The 20,825-nt window shown below is 42.7% G+C and overlaps 1 protein-coding gene across 1 annotated transcript in view; it reads right to left on the bottom strand.

Annotated features, from left to right (window-relative positions):
• Positions 1 to 20,825, bottom strand: part of LOC122643527 (starch synthase 3, chloroplastic/amyloplastic-like) — a 114,926-nt gene that overhangs the window by 43,436 nt on the left and 50,665 nt on the right. Inside the window, exons 9-10 of the mRNA XM_043837144.1 lie at positions 15,245 to 15,350; positions 14,137 to 14,307 (exon numbers count right to left, since the gene is read on the bottom strand). Of these exons, the coding sequence (XP_043693079.1) occupies positions 14,137 to 14,307; positions 15,245 to 15,350 (277 nt within the window). The remainder of the gene's footprint in view (positions 1 to 14,136; positions 14,308 to 15,244; positions 15,351 to 20,825) is intronic.

Raw genomic sequence — 20,825 nt, 5'->3', positions numbered from 1 at the left:
AAACTAGGAAGGATAAAGTAAGGAATGACCATATTAGAGCTGGGTTGGGAGTAGCTCCAATACATGATAAACTTAGAGAGAATCGTTTGAGGTGGTATGGCCATGTTCAACGGAGGCCTTCAGATACCCCAGTTCAGAAGAGTGACCTGATCTTGATTGAGGGAACCAAAAGAACCAGAGGCAGGCCTAAGATAACCATAGGAGAAGTGGTGAAGAAAGACATGCTTAGCTTAGGCCTTGTTCCTGGTATGACCTCAAATAGAGCTGATTGGAGAGCGAAGATTCTTGTGGTTGACCCCATTTAGTTGGACTATGATGATGTGATGTTGTTGCTTTACACTCCTTTTCGAGGCTTGGAACATAATGTTGGGCGGTTAAGAAGCGGTAAGTAGCTAAGAAGGGTCGATACGCTAGAGTTTGTGTTGATATTGTATCCCCCCCCCCTCTTTACTTCTTTATTATTATTTTTGTTGTTATAGCTCAGGACATGGTTCTAAACATACTGACAAAGAAAACCCCATTTAATACTTACCATTTCAGAAGAACCAAAAAAAATAGTCAATTTGATTAACTTTCTTAACCACTAAACCTGAACTCTTAAAGACCTATACCCGACCCCATGGCTGGACCCCTTATCTAAAACAAATACTTAGGACTAATCCAACTAAAGCACTTTACAAAGTCGAAACCAAGTCCAAAACCCGCCTTATTATAACTTGCCAATTCTGAATTGAAGCCAATAGATCACAAGAACCATATGTCCAGTAAGTCCTAACCCTCCTAGGAGGTGGAATATAAAGGCCTGGGGCCAGTTCATTTTTTTTGAGTAAACCGAGAGAGCTTGGGTTTCCTATATGCTTCATCAATAAACTGTGAAGCAGCCATTAGGCAAAAGAAGTGGTTTTATGGAGGCTAATTTTCAGACTCAACCCATCATTGGCAAATTTTTTTATTTAATCATATTGTTTATTAATTTTTTAAAGTTGTAAGAAGTTCAGAATGAAGAGAGAGCAGCCTCTTTTGCAGTTGTTTATCTAACCACAACAGAAATTACGAATTCCATTAATTCAGGACTTTTCTATGTCCAACAAAGGATTTGTGTTGAAATGATCTTGCTTCTAATGTCTTCCATTCAAGTCTTATTCAATTTTCTACCATGACAGAACAATGCTGTTCAGTCCAGAACATTGTGTCACCAACCTAAACAGTTATTCCCATCATTTCATCTCTTCTTGTACTATTGTTCCTTCTTTCTTTTCATTTTCTCTTTAGGATTCTTCCTTTCTCCTTTCTTCTAACTCTTCAAACTTGAATCCAACCCTCCTGTAAACATGTACAAACTAAACCATTTGCAATGACATTCTATCAGGTCACATGCATAAGCACCACAACCCAATAAAATAAAATAAAATAAACCCAGAAAAGAGGGGTATGCCACTGCTATTTCTTTTACTTTTACTAACTTTTTTCGCTTTTTATCGGGAGTATTCAATGGTTTTGAAGGTGCCAAGTGGTGTCCTGGTAAAGCCTGTGAATTGTTGTAACTGGGCTTGGGATTCAATCTCGTCTTTGTTGAACTACTGTTCACGTGAACAGTGATTTGGTTGATATGTGTATCTTCTATTTTCCTAGTCCTAGTTGGAGTCCTAGTTTCTAATAGTCCTAATTCTGCTGTGAGTTGTTAGCCTTAGTTTCAGTTTGAGTTGTTAGTTCTAGTTCTAGTTTTATTTCATGGTTCTTTTCCTATTGTAACTTGGAATCCTATCATGATTAGGAATTCTTAATGTGATTTTTTTTTTTTTTTTTTTTTTTTTATGACGTGCATTTCCATGTTTGATACATTACCTTATCAAACATCAATGCAAAAGTATTTGATTAGAATCAAGAAATGCTTCAATTACATAAAAGTTGTTTATGGAATAATGACTGTCATTTGTTTTAATAAAATTGAAACCAGAGTAACCCGACCACTACTTGTTAAAATGCAACCCCCAATTCAACTCTACTACTGTTCTGCATGCTACAAAGTCCCGCATTCCGACAGGATCCACCAAAAAAAAAATATTTCCTAACCCAGTCACGATCCATAAGATACATCAATCATGCAGTGTCCCCAGTATATCATCATCTCTATTCAGCTGATACTCTTTATCACCAAATTTTACCGTTGTTCCTCCGAATTCAGGTAAGAGTACAGTGTCACCCTTCTTTACACTAACAGGAATAAGTTTCCCATTTCTATCGCGAGCTCCAGGACCCACTTCAATAACTTTACCAGAGTTGAGCATGTTGGTCTTCTTGGGGAGTAAAATTCCTGCGTTCCCCTTTCTATTGTAATTTGAGATTATAAATACAAGCATTATGAGGGAGACTGATCAATTTAACAGTTCTCTCCTCTTCCTCATCTTCTTCTCTTTCTCTCTTCTTCCTCCATTCTTGGTTCTGGTTTTCTTCACCTATACTCTGTTACATGGTATCAGAGCATCACCTTTAGACTGGAAGTGATCTGCAATTCTGGTTTGAGGATCTTCTAAAGCCTTTTCTCTTCAAGGGGTGCAGCACCCACTGCTGCATATTGCTATGGATTAAACCCTAGATGGAGTTTTCAAGTGAAAACTAGGGTTTGTACTAATACTATCTACCTGAGTTCTTAGATCGATTGGAGATCCTTAAGTTGAAGCTGCCTTTGTTGAAGACTTCTTCTACATATAATACTGATCCAAATCTGTGGATCCTCTCTACTATTGAAGACTGCAGATTCAACTTAATTTTTTCTCTCTACTACTTCCTGCAATAACCCATTGAGGGTTTTCATATCAGGTGCTATTTTATCTCCAATTGATCCATTAATCTGGGAAATCTGATTTCTCTTACAGATTCACCCTGCAGTTCATCTTCTCTATTGTTTCCTTTTGGGTTTTCAAACCCTATTTACTGCTGCTACTTTTGGGTTTTCAAACCCCTATTTACTGCTGCTACTTCTGGGTTTACAAACCCTACTGCAGTCGATTGGTTCCTGCTACTCTTCTCAGATTTTCAAACCCTAATCAGAACCTGAGTAAGAGCTGTTTGTGATTACTGCTACTGCTACTGCTGGTTGGAATATTACTGCTGTTTTTTTTTTTTTTTTTTTTGGTTTTTCTGTTAAACTAATGTGGACCACCTTCGGGAGATCAAGGATCGCTCAATGGAAGAGAGATTGAGAGGGGTAAATGTTATCGCATGCGATGAAAGGGTGGAAGGGGTTTATATTTTATGTGGCGATCAAGGGCTTGAGAGGGCGGTGAGATGGAGGGTAGCGTGAATGGGAGAGAGAGATGGAGAGGGATGAGAATGAGAGGGAGAGAAGGTGGAACGATGGAGGTGAGATGGTGGAGAGGGGCTGCGGCTCTTCTAGGCCGCGGGTGGTGGCTCTCTTCTAGGAGCGGACAGCTCTTCAAGGCTGTCGTTGGGGAGGCTCTTCAAGGCCTGAGGAGGGTGATCTCTTCAAGGATCAATGGAGCTAGGCTGCACATTCAATGGCTTTCAAAATCTTCTTCAATTTCATTCCATGGATGGGGATTTAAAGCCCATAAACTGATTACAAATATATGGTAAGAAGGGAAAATAGAAACTAGGAATAATGGAAGCTTTCCTAAACTATTAAAACTTGCAACCCAAGTTGCATTACATAAGAGATCCTAAGCACATAAGGAAACTAGCAAATAGGAAAGCGAATAATCCTATGTACATATGGAAACTAGTAAATAGGAAAGCAAATACTCTAAGAATCTAAAAGATATGCTAGACCCCAATGACTTGTGCTCCAAGAACTGATGTGGCGCCTAGGTGAGGTGGCGAAGGCGTTGGGATGGTTGGAGAATCCGTGTGGAACGCCTAAGCTCTTTGGGGTGGTTGCGATCATGGTCCACCCGATCTGCCATATTCGATGCTACATCATTCCCTCCCGGTTTAGAAGAATTCGTCCCCGAATTCGCAGTACCATCATCGGAGGAGTCACCACGGTAAGGGGTCAAATGTCGCACGTTGAACACATTGTGAGTGCGAATGTGAGAAGGCAACTTCAAGCAATGGGCGTTGTCATTGATACGCTCCAAGACCTCCAAAGGTCCAATTTTCCTATCGTTGAGCTTGCCATAGCTACCGGCAGGTTGACATTCAGGCGGCAAGTAAGCCCATACATAATCACCGGGCTCCAATAGAACCTGTCGACGCCGCTGATCGGCTGCTTGTTTGTAGGTAGCGGTACTAGTCACCAGCTTCTGGTGCACGTCATCATGAATATGCCGCAACTGAGATGCAATTTCTTCAACCTGTACAAGTGGCTTGTCCGGGAATGGGATTGGAGCTAGGTCCACTGCAGATGTAGGTTGTCGTCCATAAACAATCATGAAAGGACTAAGGCCGGTGGAGCGATTCACAGAGCTATTGAATGCAAACTCACCCAAGGATAGTCGACGCTCCCAAGAGCGGGGGTTGTCATCAATCAAACTATGAAGCAAGTTTCCCAAAGAACGGTTCACCACTTCGGTTTGACCATCAGATTGAGGGTGAAAAACTGAACTGAATTGTAAGGCCGTCCCTATACTCTTCCACAACTGCCGCCAAAAGTGACTGAGGAACTTGGTGTCTCTATCAGAAGTAATGGTGCGGGGTAAGCCATGCAACTTATAGACCTCTCCAAAGAACAAGTCTGCAACGCGAGATGCGTCCATCGTCTTCCGACAAGGAATGAAATGCGCCATCTTAAAGAAACGGTCTACCACCACAAATATAGAATCCATGCCCTTTTGAGTCTTAGGTAACCCAAGAACAAAGTCCATGGAGATATCAGTCCACGGTGCGGTAGGGATGGCAATGGCATATACAAGCTGGCATTGGTGGAGTGCCCCTTCGATGTCTGACAAATCTGGCACTGCTGGACAAAACGCTGCACATCCTTGGTAAGCTTAGGCCAAAAATAGCGAGAACCCACCAGTTGTAGAGTCTTGACTCTTCCAAAGTGTCCTGCATTGTGTATATCTGCAAGCACTTTCAGGCGAAGAGAACAGTCGGGAATACACAGCCGAGGATGACAAAATCAGTAGTGGCTCTTCCTTGCACATCAAGCAACACCTTCGAAAAGTAAGGGTCACTTTCATAGAGATCCCGGAACGTGTCAAAGCCAAGGGTGGTGTCGCGCATGGTGGTGCATTTCTGCTAAGAGCATCCACCACTTGATTTTGAACGCCAGCCTTGTGCTTGATATTGACAGTGAACTCCTGAAGAAACTCTGCCCACTTTGCGCGTCGGGAATTAAGCTTATGTTGACCTGCAAGATACTTCAACGCCTCATGGTCAGTGTAAAGAACAAACTCCCAGTGGATCAAGTAGGATCACCAGTGTTCTAGAGTGCGAAAAATCGCATAGAACTCCAAGTCGTAGGTGTTGTAACGAAGCTTTGCGCCGCTAAGCTTCTCACTGAAATAGGCAATGGGGCGACCACCTTGACTAAGGACTGCGCCGATACCTGTACCTGACGCATCACAATGAACCTCAAACACAAGGTCAAAGTTAGGTAGGGCTAAAACTGGAGCAGAAATCAACTTCTCCTTCAACTGTTCGAAGCTCTTCTGGGCTGCACTAGTCCACTCAAATACACCTTTTTTCATGCAAGCTGTAAGTGGCGCTGCAATGGAGCTAAAATGTGAAATAAATCTCCGATAAAAGGAAGCAAGGCCATGGAAGCTACGAACATCAAAGATGGAGGATGCAGTAGGACAATCCCGGATGACCTTAATCTTGGCATCATCAACTGTAATGTCATCACCAGAAACAACAAATCCCAAGAAGAGGATTTTTGTTTGAAAGAAATAGCACTTCTCTGGAGTTGCAAACAGATGCTCTCTCCTCAACACAACTAGAATAGTGGTAAGATGCTGCAAGTGCTCATCAGTAGATTTACTAAACACAAGTATATCATCAAAATATACTACAGCCAAATGGCCCAAAAACGGCTTCAAGATCTGTGTCATAAAACGCATGAATGTAGAAGGAGCATTGGATAAACCAAAGGGCATTACCAACCATTCAAACAGACCTCTCGTGTCTTGAATGCAGTCTTCCACTCATACCCTGGTCTAATCCGGATCTGATGATAACCACTCTTGAGATCTAGCTTAGAGAAAATGGTAGAACCAGTAAGTTGGTCCAGTAGATCATCAAGACGTGGGATAGGGAAGCGATACTTAACAGTGATCTTGTTAATCGCTCTACTATCCACACACATTCTCCAAGTGCCGTTCTTCTTTGGAACCAAGAGGGCCGGTACTGCACAAGGGCTAAGGCTTTCACGAATGAAGCCTTTGTTCAACAATTTCGTAACTTGCCGGTGTAGTTCTGCATGTTCAGCCGGACTCATCCGATAATGAGGCAAGTTGGGTAGTTGAGCTCCAGGGACCAAATCAATTTGGTGCTGGATATCTCTCATAGGGGGTAGGCCAATGGGGAGGTCTTCAAACACATCATGGAATTCGGCCAATATAGGCTTGGCCCTTGCAGGTACAGTATGTGAATCACCGTCTCCTTCAGATTTATTCAGTAATACATACACAACATCCACATCGGTCATAGCACCCTGTAAGTCTCTCAATGTAAGTAAATTAGAGGAGCCAAATTCGGCTAGGGGGACTTCAAGGACTCCTTGGATGGGGCTAGAACAATTTTTTTTCCATCATACATAAAAGAATAAGTGTTCTTATACCCATCATGCAAGGTCTTTCTATCAAATTGCCTAGGGCGCCCAGGCAAAATATGACTAGTGTCCATAGGCAATACATCGCACCAAATCTTGTCGAAGTAAGTAGAAGCAATAGATAATGCAACCAAACATCGTTTCGAAACAGTTACCTCAATACCTTTCTTCAGCCAAGTCATCTTATAAGGGGTAGGGGGCTCTTTCTGTTCGAGCTGCAACTTCCGGACCGCCTCTTCAGAAATAACATTCTCACAACATCCGGAATCAATTATCAATTGGCACACCTTGCCAGCGACGGTGCAAGCTGAGTGGAATATGTTGTTGCGGAGCCAATGGTCATTAGGTTCATGACGGGGGGTGAGAAACACCTTTCTCATCATAAGGAATTCACCAGAATCTGCATAGAGAATTTCGCCTTGGCTGTCATACTGGGGATCCTCCAAATTGTCTTCTTCATCATTTGGCGCTTCAGGATCATTCTCCAACAAAAGTCCCTTGCCGGTCGATCTATTCTTTACAGTGCGACAGTTGGCACGGTGTCCCAACTCTCCACAAGCATAGTACTTGAGGGAAGAAGTGGTTTGCTGGGTAGAGAGAGAGGGTGTCGCAGTTTTGCTGGCCTGCAACCCTGTAGCCGATGTAGGGGGCTGCGATGCTTTGGCTGCCGATTGTTGGCCTGCGGCTGTTTGGCTAAAAAGTGGATTGTAAGTACCCTTAGAAGAGGGGAATCGCTGGCTACCTGTAGGCTGCCTCTGCTGCCGCAACTTCTCGATCTTCACTGCACGCTGATGCACATCGCCTAAGACCCATATGTCAAGGACTTCAAGCACCTCCTGGATTTGGGGTTGCAGCCCACCCAAATACTTGCTCACAAGCATCTCTTCGGTGTCACCAATGTTATTGTGGGTAAGCAATTCTTTGAATTCACTGGTGTACTGGTCAACAGTGCGGGTACCTTGCTGAAGATTTTGGTAATGCTGGTAGAGCTCCCTCTTGTAGCTAGTAGGAAGAAAGTGTTTCCGCAGCTTCTCTTCCATATGTCGCCATTGGGTGATGGGATCTTTACCGGCGCTTTGGCGTGTCTGCTTCTCTCGCCGAAACCATGCAATCGCCTTGCCTCGCAGTCGCATGACTATGAGGCCTACGGCCCTACATGCTTGTCTTCAGGAACTTCGCGGTGCTCAAAAACTTCATTGACTAGAGTAACCCAGTCAACAACTTCATCAGGCGATTGATTACCTGTGAAATCTGGAATATCCCCCTTTAGCTTACGGTTCCAGTCCTGCTCACGTGGAGGTTGAGGAGGGCGTGGGTTTCTAGCTCGCAGTCCTCTTCCCCGATCGTGGCGCAAATCCTCATTTGTGGAGGAATGGCTATCACCATCTCCTACTTCTTCCTCTGATTGACTCGTCCGTTGCGAAGCAGCACGCATCAACTCAAGTTCGCGGGTGAGTTCTGCAACCTGACGTTGAAGGAGGGCTGTCTCGGCCTGGGCAGCGTCGTCGCGTGACTCAACTTCTGCAACACGTGCTGTACGTCCTCCACAGCGTGGGGCCATGAGAACAATCTTCTCTTCGTTCCAGCTCTAATACCAAATAATGTGGACCTCCTTCGGGAGATCAAGGATCACTCAATGGAAGAGAGATTGAGAGGGGTAAACGTTATCGCATGCGATGAAAGGGTGGAAGGGGTTTATATTTTATGTGGTGATCAAGGGCTTGAGAGGGCGGTAAGATGGAGGGTAGCGTGAATGGGAGAGAGAGATGGAGAGGGACGAGAATGAGAGGGAGAGAAGGTGGAACAATGGAGGTGAGATGGTGGAGAGGGGCTGCGGCTCTTCTAGGCTGTGGGTGGTGGCTCTCTTCTAGGAGCGGACAGCTCTTCAAGGCTGTCGTTGGGGAGGCTCTTTAAGGCCTGAGGAAGGTGATCTCTTCAAGGATCGATGGAGCTAGGCTGCACATTCAATGGCTTTCAAAATCTTCTTCAATTTCATTCCATGGATGGGGATTTAAAGCCCATAAACTGATTACAAATATATGGTAAGAAGGGAAAATAGAAACTAGGAATAATGGAAGCTTTCCTAAACTATTAAAACTTGCAACCCAAGTTGCATTACATAAGAGATCCTAAGCACATAAGGAAACTAGTAAATAGGAAAGCGAATAATTCTACGTACATATGGAAACTAGTAAATAGGAAAGCAAATACTCTAAGAATCTAAAAGATATGCTAGACCCCAATGACTTGTGCTCCAAGAACTGATGTGGTGCCTAGGTGACGTGGCGAAGGCGTTGGGACGGTTGGAGAATCCGTGTGGAACGCCTAAGCTCTTTGGGGTGGTTGCGATCATGGTCCACCCGATCTGCCATATCAGATGCTACATCATAAACCTAACCAGGTTCTGTTCAAGAGCCGATTACTTTGCTGCTGCTATTACTTTTTGGACTTGATGGCTGATCCTAAACCACCATCGGACAATGTCCAAGTACAGATTACCACCATTAAACTATCTGGAGTTTCAAATTATTTGTTATGGACCCAGGCAGTACAAGCTTACATACATGCCAAGGGCAAACTGAAATATATTACAGATGATCCTCCTAATCGTGATCCTAAGGATCCTACCACATTTACAGCTCATTAGGAGTGGATGCGTGAAAATTCTATTATAAAGATATGGCTTTGGAACAGTGTTGAACCTGTTATTGCTTCCAATGTGATGTGTCACACTCTTGGTAAGGATGTCTGGAATGACTTACGTGAAAGCTTCTCTCAAGAAAGGAATATCTCCCGTATGTATGATCTATATGAGAAACTTTTTACCTTCCAACAAGGAGATAAAACCTTGAATGAGTATTTTGCCAGTTATAAGGGCATGGTCGAAGAACTGCAGATACACCAACCCTTGACTACTAATCTGGATCAGTTAAAGCAATAAAGAGCTGAGTTCCATGTTGCAAAATTTCTTGCTGGGCTACATCCTGACTACCAGTCTGTGAAGAGTCAGTTACTTACAGCAGAGAAGGTTCCTTCTCTCAATGAAGTTTTTTCTCGTCTCAACCGTCTGGCTAATTCCTCCAAGCCTAACAATATTCCCAAGGACAACTCAGCATTTGTTGCTACTCCTGGACGGGAACATGGTCGTGGCCAATTTAGAGGCCGTAGCCGTGGCTCTGGCTCTGGTGGACGAGGTACAGGACCTCAATATATTGACAAATCTGCCCGCCAATGCACTCATTGTGGCAAACCAAATCATACTGTGGATACTTGTTGGGCCAAGCATGGAAAACCTGAGTGGGCGAATGAACTAGCCAATGCTGCCACCTCTGACACTGCTAATGAGAAAACCACCAGTGACATGATCCAGAGTCCAACTACTTCATCTGTGTCTCGTGATGATTACAACCAGCTAGTCAAAAGCCTCCAACACCTTGAAGCTGCATCTGCCTCCACCTCTACCGCCACTCTAGCTTATAAAGGTAATGCTGCATTTTTCCCTTCTTCTACTTCATGGCTTATCGATTCAGGTGCTTCATGTCACATGACTGGTAAGTCAAGTTTATTTTCTTCCATAAATTCCGTTCAAACCCCTTCCAATGTTATCTTTGCTGATGGATCCTCTACTAAGATAACGGGCCATGGAACTGTTACTCCAACATCTTCCATGACCTTCTCTCCTGTTCTTCATGTTCCTAAATTACCTTTTAACCTTGTATCTGTTAGTCAACTTACTAAGTCCCTTAACTTTTCTGTAACTTTCTATCCTTCTTATTGTGTTTTTCAGGACCTTCAGACAAGGAAGAAGATTGGTGGAGGGCTTGAGCGTGATGGACTGTATTACTTGGATGGCACCAGACCTTCCACTGCTGCGACATCCACTACCATACCATCCCCCATGCAATGGCATCTCCGGCTTGGTCATCCATCCTTACCTAAACTCCAATTAATGGTCCCTAGTTGCAAGTCCACATCTCACCTTGAATGTGAGGCTGGTGAACTAGGCAAACATCATCGTGCCTCTTTTCCTGCTCGCACTTTACCTAGAAGTTCTTCATTGTTTTCTTTAGTTCATTCTGACATTTGGGGTCCGTGTAGAGTTTGTAATAGGTTAGGGTTTTCTTATTTTGTTAGTCTCATGGACGATTATTCTCGCTCCACTTGGGTTTATTTTTTAAAAGACCGGACTCAATTTCTTACTGTATTTAAAAATTTTTATCACGAAATAAAAACTCAATTTGCTACATCCATTCGAGTTTTTCGTTCAGATAATGCTTTGGAGTATACTCAAACTGAGATTTCTGATTTTTGCGTCACCCATGGTATTATTCACCAAGCTAGTTGCTCATACACTCACAACAAAATGGGGTAGCCGAACGCAAAAATCGGCACTTACTCGAAGTTGCCAGATCTATTATGATTCACATGAATGTCCCCAAACGTTTTTGGTGTGATGCCGTTCTTCCTGCCTGTTATCTTATTAATCGTATGCCATCCTCTGTTTTACAAAATAAAATTCCGTTTTCTATTCTTCATCTTGATAGTCCTTTGTTTTCTTCTCCACCACATGTTTTTGGTTGTGTGTGTTTTGTTCACATTCTTCATCCCACCATTGATAAACTATCTCCTCGTTCTATTAAATGTCTTTTTCTTGGTTATTCTCGTACCTAAAAAGCGTATAAATGTTTTGATCCCATTTCCAACAAACAATTTATTAGTGCAGATGTCACATTTTTTGAAAATACTCCCTATTTTTTTTCTACTGTAACATCTACTATGAACAATGAAGATCCTCTAGGTCCACCCATATATGTCACTATTCCTATTCATTCACCAATTGAAGTTTATAACCGTCGGCGACGTCGACCACCGCCCTTACCTTCCACCACTACACCTATACCAGCCACCACTATTCCGCCACCTGTACCGCCTCCTGCTCCATTACCCACAACACCTACTATTCCGGTCTTGCCAAGTGATAAGCGGACACCGATCAGCCCGACATTCAATCTGATTCTGATGCTGAAGGCTCCATCGACTTACCTATTGCTGTTCGTAAAGGTACTCGCTCTTGTACCCAAAAATCCTTAACTGTTTATCCTATTGAGCACTATGTTTCTATTTCTCATCTTCCTTCCCATTACCCACTTGCTTCTGCATTGTCTACTACTAACTTTATCCTTCACACCCACCATGAGGCATTCTCTCACCCTGGTTGGAAAGCTGCCATGGACACAGAGATGGATGCATTGTTATCTTGCAATACCTAGACTCTAGTTTCATTACCTGCTGGGAAGGATCTTAAGTGTCGGTGGGTGTTTCTATCAAATACAACCCAGATGGTTCCGTTGAGCGGCTGAAGGCCCGCTTAGTTGCTAAGGCTATACTCAAACATATGGTGTGGATTACTTTGAGACTTTTTCTCCTGTTGCTCGTCTAAACTCCGTTCGGATCCTTATTTCTTTGGCTGTTAATTTTGAATGTCCCTTATATCAAATGGATATCAAAAATGCTTTTCTCTATGGTGATCTTCAAGAGGAGGTTTATATGGAGCAACCTCCCAGGTATGTTGTTCAGGGGGGGGGGAGTCTACCAAAGTCTGTAAGCTTCGTAAGGCAAGTTCTGGGTTGAAACAATCTCCAAGAGCATGGTTTGATAAGTTCAGCTCCATTGTTACTCAGGTAGGATTTTCACAGTGTTATTCTGACCACTCTGTTTTTGTTCGCCGTCAGAATTCAAAAGTGGTGGTGATGGTAGTTTATGTGGATGAAATTATTATATTTAGTAATGATGCTTCTTTCATCAACACTTTCAGATGAAGGACTTGGGAGTTTTCGAGTATTTTCTTGGTATTGAGGTTTTGCGAAGCAAGAAAGGTATTAGCCTATCTCAAAGGAAATATATTCATGACCTTCTGACTGACACTGGAATGCTTGCTTCCAAACCAGCAGATACTCCCATGGATCCCCATCAGAAACTTAGGTCCATTGAGGGTGAGGATTTTTCAGATGTTCATCGATATAGAAGATTAGTTGGCAAACTCCTTTACCTTATAGTCACTCGTCCGAATATATCCTTTGTTGTTGGGGTTATTAGTCAATTTATGCAGTGTCCAAAGAAAATTCATTGGGATGCTGCTTGCCATGTATTGCGCTATCTGAAGAGTGCTCCTGATAAAGGTCTTATTTATCGACCTAATCGGAATGCTAATCTGGTTGGGTTTTCTGATGCTGATTGGGCAGGTGCTGTTGGTGATAGGCGTTCTACTACTGGCTTTTGTACCTTCGTGGGTGGTAATTTGATCACATGGAAAAGCAAGAAACAAACAACTGTTGCTCGATCAAGTGCTGAAGCTGAATATCGAGCAATGGCACATACTACAACTGAATTGATGTGGGTAATTGCTCCAAGAATTGGGATTTCCCATCACTCAGCCTATGCAAATGTTTTGTGATAATCAAGCCGCCATCTATATTGCAAGTAATCCTGTATTTCATGAAAGGACCAAGCACATTGAGGTTGATTGTCACTTTGTTCGGGATGCTGTTATGAAGAAGTTAATTGCTACTCCGTTTGTCTCTACTACCAATCAACTTGGTGATATGTTTACAAAGGCTCTATTTGGACCTACTTTTCGTCGAAGTTGTACCAAGCTAGGTCTAAGTGATTTGTACGCTCCAGCTTGAGGGGGAGTGTTGAAGTACTGTTCACGTGACACTATTCACGTGAACAGTGACTTGATTGATATGTGTATCTTCTATTTTCCTAGTCCTAGTTGGAGTCCTAGTTTCTAATTATGTCAAGTCCTAATTCTACTGTGAGTTGTTAGTCTTAGTTTCAGTTTGAGTTGTTAGTTGTAGTTCTAGTTTTATTTCATGGTTCTTTTCCTATTGTAACTTGGAATCCTATCATGACTAGGAATTCCTAATCTGATTAGGAGTTCCCCTTTCTATTGTAATTTGAGATTATAAATTCAAGCATTATGAGGGAGACTGATCAATTTAACAGTTCTCTCCTCTTTCTCTCTTCTTCCTCCATTCTCGGTTCTGGTTGTCTTCACCTATACTCTGTTACAGTCTTCACACCTAACTTATCTATAAAAAGAAAAGGAAATTAACAAGAATAACACATGAAATCACCAGTTAATACACACAATGGAAGTATTAGCAATAAAAGGATACGAAACAAGTTGATCTAATTCCATTCCATACTCCAAAGAGAGTGGATCAGAAAATAAGATGCCAAAGGTGAGACAATGAGAGAGTAATGGAACTGAAATACAAATTACAATGATTAAAAATAGAGCTTCAACAAAAGAAATTTTAATTTCAATAAACAAGCAACATTCTAAGCTGCCATCCAAAAGTCTTTTAAGATATTGTAGCTCTGAACGAGATACTAACAGTTGTAGCCATATCTGAGTACTCCATTGCTTTCCCAATTAAGTGAGCTCCAAACTCGAGGTTATGAATAGTGAAGACAACACGAGCTTTACTGAGACTGTAATGCATATAATAGTCCTTAAATAACCATGCAACAGGTGCGCTAGACCAATCATGGCAATGTAAAATATCCTGCTCACCATGAAATTATTATTTAAGATACATAACCTAGTGAAGGACAAAAAAACAAACTGAGAAAGAGATAAATGTTTCATGTGCAAGTTATGAACAATATGCATGCATTTAACTGCACATGTAACAAGGGCCATGAGACCCAGGTTGGCTGTGTTGGATCAACACAGACCCTGTGACCTGGTCACCAAAGCAGGTGGGTCAACACCAGCTCCAACGAACCAAGAGAGGTCATTTGTCCATAATGAAAGATTTCCTTGGCCAGTTCTAACCCAATGGCTTCCAGCAGATTAAGTACTTGCCCCCATCTCCAATTGCCAAAATGGGTTGAAGAAGGCTGGACTGGGTCTTAGATGTTGCACATAAACACCACCCTCCACTGCACCCATGCATGCTCACATGTAAAATTACACAATATAAAGATCCGTCTAAGCCCCTCGGATTTCCTGTCCACCCCTCAGGCGAACACATACATTGATAAAAATGAAGGAGGAGGGTGCCTCCCAGCCATCAGATCTGAAGTTCGTGACTAGCACAAGCAGATAAGTTTAGACCTAGTTTTGGAACAGAAAATGAAGCCTAAGGAGGAAAACCGCTTGGAACCACACCAGTGGCAAAACAAAATACTCAAATCCAAATACCAGGAATCCCTGACTATAAGTAAGCAGCGGAACAAATATCATTGGAAGTCGGTACCAACATACATAATAGAAACCAAATTGCATGATCAAAAAATCCCTTGGTTCATGACCCACCCCTTGATGACCCCACACACCAAATCAGGCCAACTACTGATAGCCATAGGATCTCAACAGTTACACAACTGGATAATCTATCCACCTTCAGTTTAATCACCCAACTAGGAAATAATTGAGCCAGTTAAAAGCAGACTTAGAAACAACACCCATGAAAAAATGAATCGAATCATAGAACTCACAGGATTCCATCCACTTTGGTGAAGAAACTCAAGAGCTGCATGGCAAAAAAAACTGAACCTTTCGGCATCGTTCCTGCAACCATATATGCAACCTGTCCCAAACAGTCTGCACAGAAGAGAAAAGTCCATATCAAAGACGGATGTTTCACTTACCACTGTAATAACTTGTATAGTATAGCATCAAAATAATTGTCAATTTATCTCACAAGCCTAATAAATCTAGATTATCACACACATGCCAAAGCAGTTGGCATACTATATATGAGGAAATGATGCAATGCCTCAAATACATGATACTAATTATGCAACCCAGGTCTATAGGTGTGGTAATTTTCACTTGACCCAAGGAGCCTGGTTGATGGACTTGTTAATACTCCAAAACAGGCTGGGCCTCTATTAATAGCCTAACATTGTTGACCAATACCGACTAGATCAGGGATAAGTTCCTAATATTCCATACTAAGCCCAGCCCTTCAAATTGCTAACCCAGCCAATCTGACACGCTTAAATTCCTAGTGGTTCCTAGTGCATTTTCAGTTGAATATAGGATGAAAGAAAGGAGCATAGGAATAGTGTAACAGATTCAATCATACAATCTCCCTACTTCAGGTCAGTTGCTATCCACAACTGACCTATTTATTGGCAAAGACTTTTTTTCGATGATATAACTCTTACAGTTACAGGTTGTAACAATATCAGAAACTAGACACGAGTAATCACACAAGAAAAAGAGGAAGAAGAAGGTGAGACTGGCAAAGAGAACAGCAGAATCGTGACTCTCAGCTGTCCCCCCTATCGTGTTTATATAAAAGCAGCAATTACATGAAAGAGAAAAGCCTAGAAGCTTCCCTATTCCTAGTTATAATTGAAGAATGAGACTAACTAGGAAACAATATAAATAGAAATATAAATAAATAAATAAGTAAATAAATATATATATTGTAGAGAGGACTGAATTAGGGTAAGACTTGGATAATCAATGTGATCACCAAGCACTTCTATTTATAATCATAATGAATGAATAAAAAAGATTACAAAATCAAAGTTAAAACGAAATAATAAACACAACTAAGAAAGAAGAAAGGTCCAGAATACCCCTACGGTATTCTGGACATATAACTAACACTCCCCCTCAAGTTGGAGCATATATATCATGCATGCCCAACTTGACTAAGATAGGATGAAACAGCTTGCTACTCAATCCCTCAGTGAACACATCAGCTTGCTGATCAGTAGACTTCACAAAGGGAACACAAACGAGGCCAGCTTCAAGCTTCTCCTTGATGAAATGTCAGTCAACCTCCACATGTTTAGTACGATCATGCTGGACAGGGTTATGAGCAATGCTACTGGCTGCTTTATTGTCACAATAAAGCATCATTGGAAGATGGACAGCAACACCAATATCCTGCAATAATCCTCTAAGCCACAGAAGCTCACAAATTCCTTGTGCCATTGCACGGAACTCGGCTCAGCACTAGACCTCGCCACAACATTCTGCTTTTTGCTCCGCCATGTGACAAGGCTTCCACCCACAAAGGAACAATAGCCAGAGATAGATTTCCTGCCAGGAGAACCAGCCCAATCGGCATCAGTATAGGCTTCAACATTCAAGTGACCATTGGCAGATAGAAGAATTCCCTTTCCTGGAGCAGACTTCAAATACCTCAAAATACGACGGACCACATCCATATGAGAGGAATATGGATCATGCATGAACTGACTCACCAAACTCACAACAACTGCAATGTCAGGGCGTGTGTGGGAAAGGTAGATTAGTTTGCCTACTAACCGCTGATAGGCACCCTTGTCAACCGGCTCACCCTCTTTCTCCCTAAGTTCTGTAGTAGCTTCCATAGGAGTATCTGAAGGATGACAGCCAAGTAGCCCTGTCTCAGTCAATAGATCAAGGACATATTTTCTTTGAGAAAGAAAGATGCCCTTTGAAGATCGAGCAACTTCTATCCCTAGAAAATATTTTAGGGGACCAAGATCTTTAACCTCAAACTCACGGCCAAGAAGAATTTTCAAATCCCTGATTGCAGCATCATCATTACCAGTGATCACAATCTCATCCACATAGACTATGAGAAGAGTAACCTTGTCACCAAGTCGTCTGATAAACAAAGTGTGATCAGCATTGCTCTGCTTGTAACCTGCTGAAATCATAGCCTTATGAAATCTGCCAAACCAGGCCCTGGGTGACTGCTTCAAGCCATAAAGGGCACGCTTCAATTTACAAACCTTGCCCTTAGTCTTGTCATCAGAGAAACCAGGTGGAATGTCCATATATACCTCCTCCTCAAGCTCCCCATGGAGAAAGGCATTTTTGACATCTAACTGCTGAAGATCCCACCCAAGATTTACAGCACAAGATAATAACACCCTGACGGTGTTGAGCTTTGCCACTGGTGCAAAGGTCTCCTGATAGTCAACTCCACAAGTCTGAGTGAACCCCTTTGCAACCAAACGTGCCTTATACCTGTCCACCGAACCATCAGCCTTCTATTTAACTACGAAGACCCATCTACAGCCCACTAGTTTTTTCCCTGGAGGAAGAGCCACAAGATCCCAAGTATTATTTTTGTGTAGTGCTCTCATTTCTTCCAACATTGTTGTCTTCCACTTTCCATCTGTAGATGCTTCCTGCCAATTTATAGGAACCGAAACAGAGGAAAGAGAAGATACAAATGCATGAAAAGAGGGAGAAAGAGAGTTATACGAAACAAACTGAGATATGGGATGCAAAGTGCAAGTCCTAGTACCTTTGCGAAGTGCAATAGGTAGGTCGGAAGGAGATGGATTACCAGGAGATGTAGGATCGTATGCGAGGGCAATTGGATGGGTACTAGTGCTATAGTGGGATGCAATGCCCTCTTGTGGATCTTCCCCTTGTATAGGTGATCATGTTGGAGTTGTCAATTCTCTTCTGAAATTCACCAATAGTTCTCTAGACCGGAGTCTGCTCCCCCTGAGTAGGAATATTAACAACACTATTTTCTATGGTCTCCCCCTGTAAAGGATTCCCATTAGGTGAGGGAGGAACAGCCAGAGGTTGTTGGAAAGTCTCCAAAGTAGAATGGGCAGCATCCAAAGGTGGATGCGCAGCATCCAAAAGGGGCTGGACAGCAGCCGTGGGTGGTAAAGAGGGCTGGGCAGCCAGAGGCTCCTCAGGTAGAGGAATCTCGAAAGCCACATCTTCACCAGCACTCTCCCCCTGAAGAGGTGGCGAAGAATAATAAGAAAGGGACTCATGGAAAACAACATCCATGCTAACCATGGTACGGCGGGAAGGGGGATGGTAACATTTATAGCCTTTCTGGGTTAGAGAATAACCCAAGAAAATACAACGGAGTCCCCGAGGTTCAAGTTTGCTGGGAGATTTAGTATCTCGAGCATAACACACACAACCAAACACCTTGGGAGGCACAATAAAGGAGGAATTACCAATTAAAACATCAGAGGGGCTACAGGAGTGAAGTACCCGAGATGGCAGCCTATTGATGAGATAGGCTACCGTGATAACCGCATCCCCCCAATATTGAGACGGGACATTCCTCGCAAACATTAATGCTCTGGCCATTTCTAACAAGTGGCGGTTTTTCCTTTCTGCCACACCATTCTAGGCAGGGGTATCAACACAACTAGTCTGATGAATGATTCCATGGTCAGCCAAATATTTTTGAAATTGTGATTCTTTATACTCTGCTCCATTATCACTTCTCAATATTTTGAGAGTAGCCTAGAACTGAGTTTGGACCATTTTATGAAAGTGCTGAAAGCATGAAAAAACTTGATTTTTTGTGTGCAAGAGATAGACCCATGTGTTCCTAGAATGACAATCAATGAAAGATACAAACCACCGATGGCCAGAAATAGAGGGTTTACGATTAGGGCCCCAAACATCAGAATGCACTAACTGAAAACAAGAAGAACTTCTTTTATTTGAAATAGGATAATTTGAACGTGTCTGTTTGGCCAGAACACACGCCTCACAAAAAAAGTCATCCTTAGTATGTAGGGTGACCAAACTAGGAAATAAATGTGCTAAAATTCCTAAAGGGGGGTGACCTAACCTAGAGTTCCACTGGTAGAGTTCAGAAGAGACCATGGAGTTCTGGTGTAGTGGAGAAGGTAATGGTGGTGGAGAGAAGCGACCATCATCAAGCAGGTACAGCCCACCGTGCGCTTTACCCAATCCAATCGTCTTCCCAGAGGTCAGATCCTGAAACACATAATGAGAAGGAAAGAAAGTAACTTTACAGTTAAGATCACAAGTAATACTACTAATGGAAAGAAGGTTAGTAGTAAAATTAGGAATGTGCAAAACAGAAGTTAATGGAAGAGAGGAAGTGCAGTTGATGATTCCCTTTCTAGAAATAGATAAAAGGGAACCATCAGCTACCTTGACCTTGTCCTTCCCAGAAGTAGGAGAATATCTATGAAACAAACTAGAGGAACCGGTCATATGATCTGTAGCCCCAGAATCTATGATCCAAGGATGGGAGGCTACAGAAGCACAATGACCTCCAAAAGGAATACCTGACCGGGCAAAGTGTGAACCTGAATGAGCGGAAGAATTGGCAGTAGCTGATGTAGTAGAGGCAGCAGCAGCGGAAGACCTCAGTATACGTAGGAGTGCTTGTAGACCATCCTGGGATAGACCAGTGTCAGTAGTAGGGGCTGTAGTAACAGTCTCAGTCTGATGGGCCTTGGTCTTTGTCTTGGTCTTGGTCTTGGCAGCTCTTTTTGCTTCAAAGTCAGCTGGTTTCCCATGAAGTTTCCAGCACTTCTCCTTGGTGTGATATGGTTTGTGACGGTACTCACAAACGACAGTCCCCGTAGGAGAATCACCAAAAGAAGCAGTGCCACTAGGTATAATAATGATGGGGGCAGCAGCCTTGAGAGTAGATCTGTCAGTAATGGGAGGATGTAACATGGCAGCCCTGCGGTTCTCCTCAAAAGAAACCAATGCATAAGAGTGTTCAAGTGTGGGAAAAGGTTGATGGCCCAATACTTGAACACGAATGGGGTCATACTCCATATTTAAACCAGCCAGAAAATCATAGACCCTGATCTTGTCCATATGTTTCTTATAAGAAGCTATGTCATCAACTATAGAAGGGTGAAAATCAGAGAAATGGTCCAACTGTTGCCATAGGCTGCGGAGAGTAGCATAGTAGTCCGAAACAGAAAAGTCTCCCTGAGTAGTGTGAAGGACCTTCTTTCGAATTTCATAAACCTGGGCATCATTGCCAAGCTGCCCGTAGGTCTCCTTGCAAGCAGCCCAAATCTGGTCGGCGAGATCCGAGAAGAAGAAAATTATCTTTGTAAAGTGAAGTCATAGAGCCTATGAGGTAGGACATGAGAACACCATTATTGGCAAGCCACTTAGTCTGAGCAGGGCCTTTATCACTGGGCTTAACACTAGTGCCATCAATATGGTCGGTGAGGCCACGACCAGCAATGGCAAAGGAGGCTGATCTGGACCATAGAAAGTAATTTGAGCCATCCAGTTTGATAGGGTTAGGTGGAAAGCTGTGATAATCTGTCTTGTTATTGCCATCATGAACAGAAGTAG

Source organism: Telopea speciosissima, chromosome 10, assembly GCF_018873765.1.
Source record: "Telopea speciosissima isolate NSW1024214 ecotype Mountain lineage chromosome 10, Tspe_v1, whole genome shotgun sequence".
NCBI lineage: Eukaryota > Viridiplantae > Streptophyta > Magnoliopsida > Proteales > Proteaceae > Telopea > Telopea speciosissima.
This window is presented reverse-complemented; position numbering and strand designations above follow the sequence as displayed.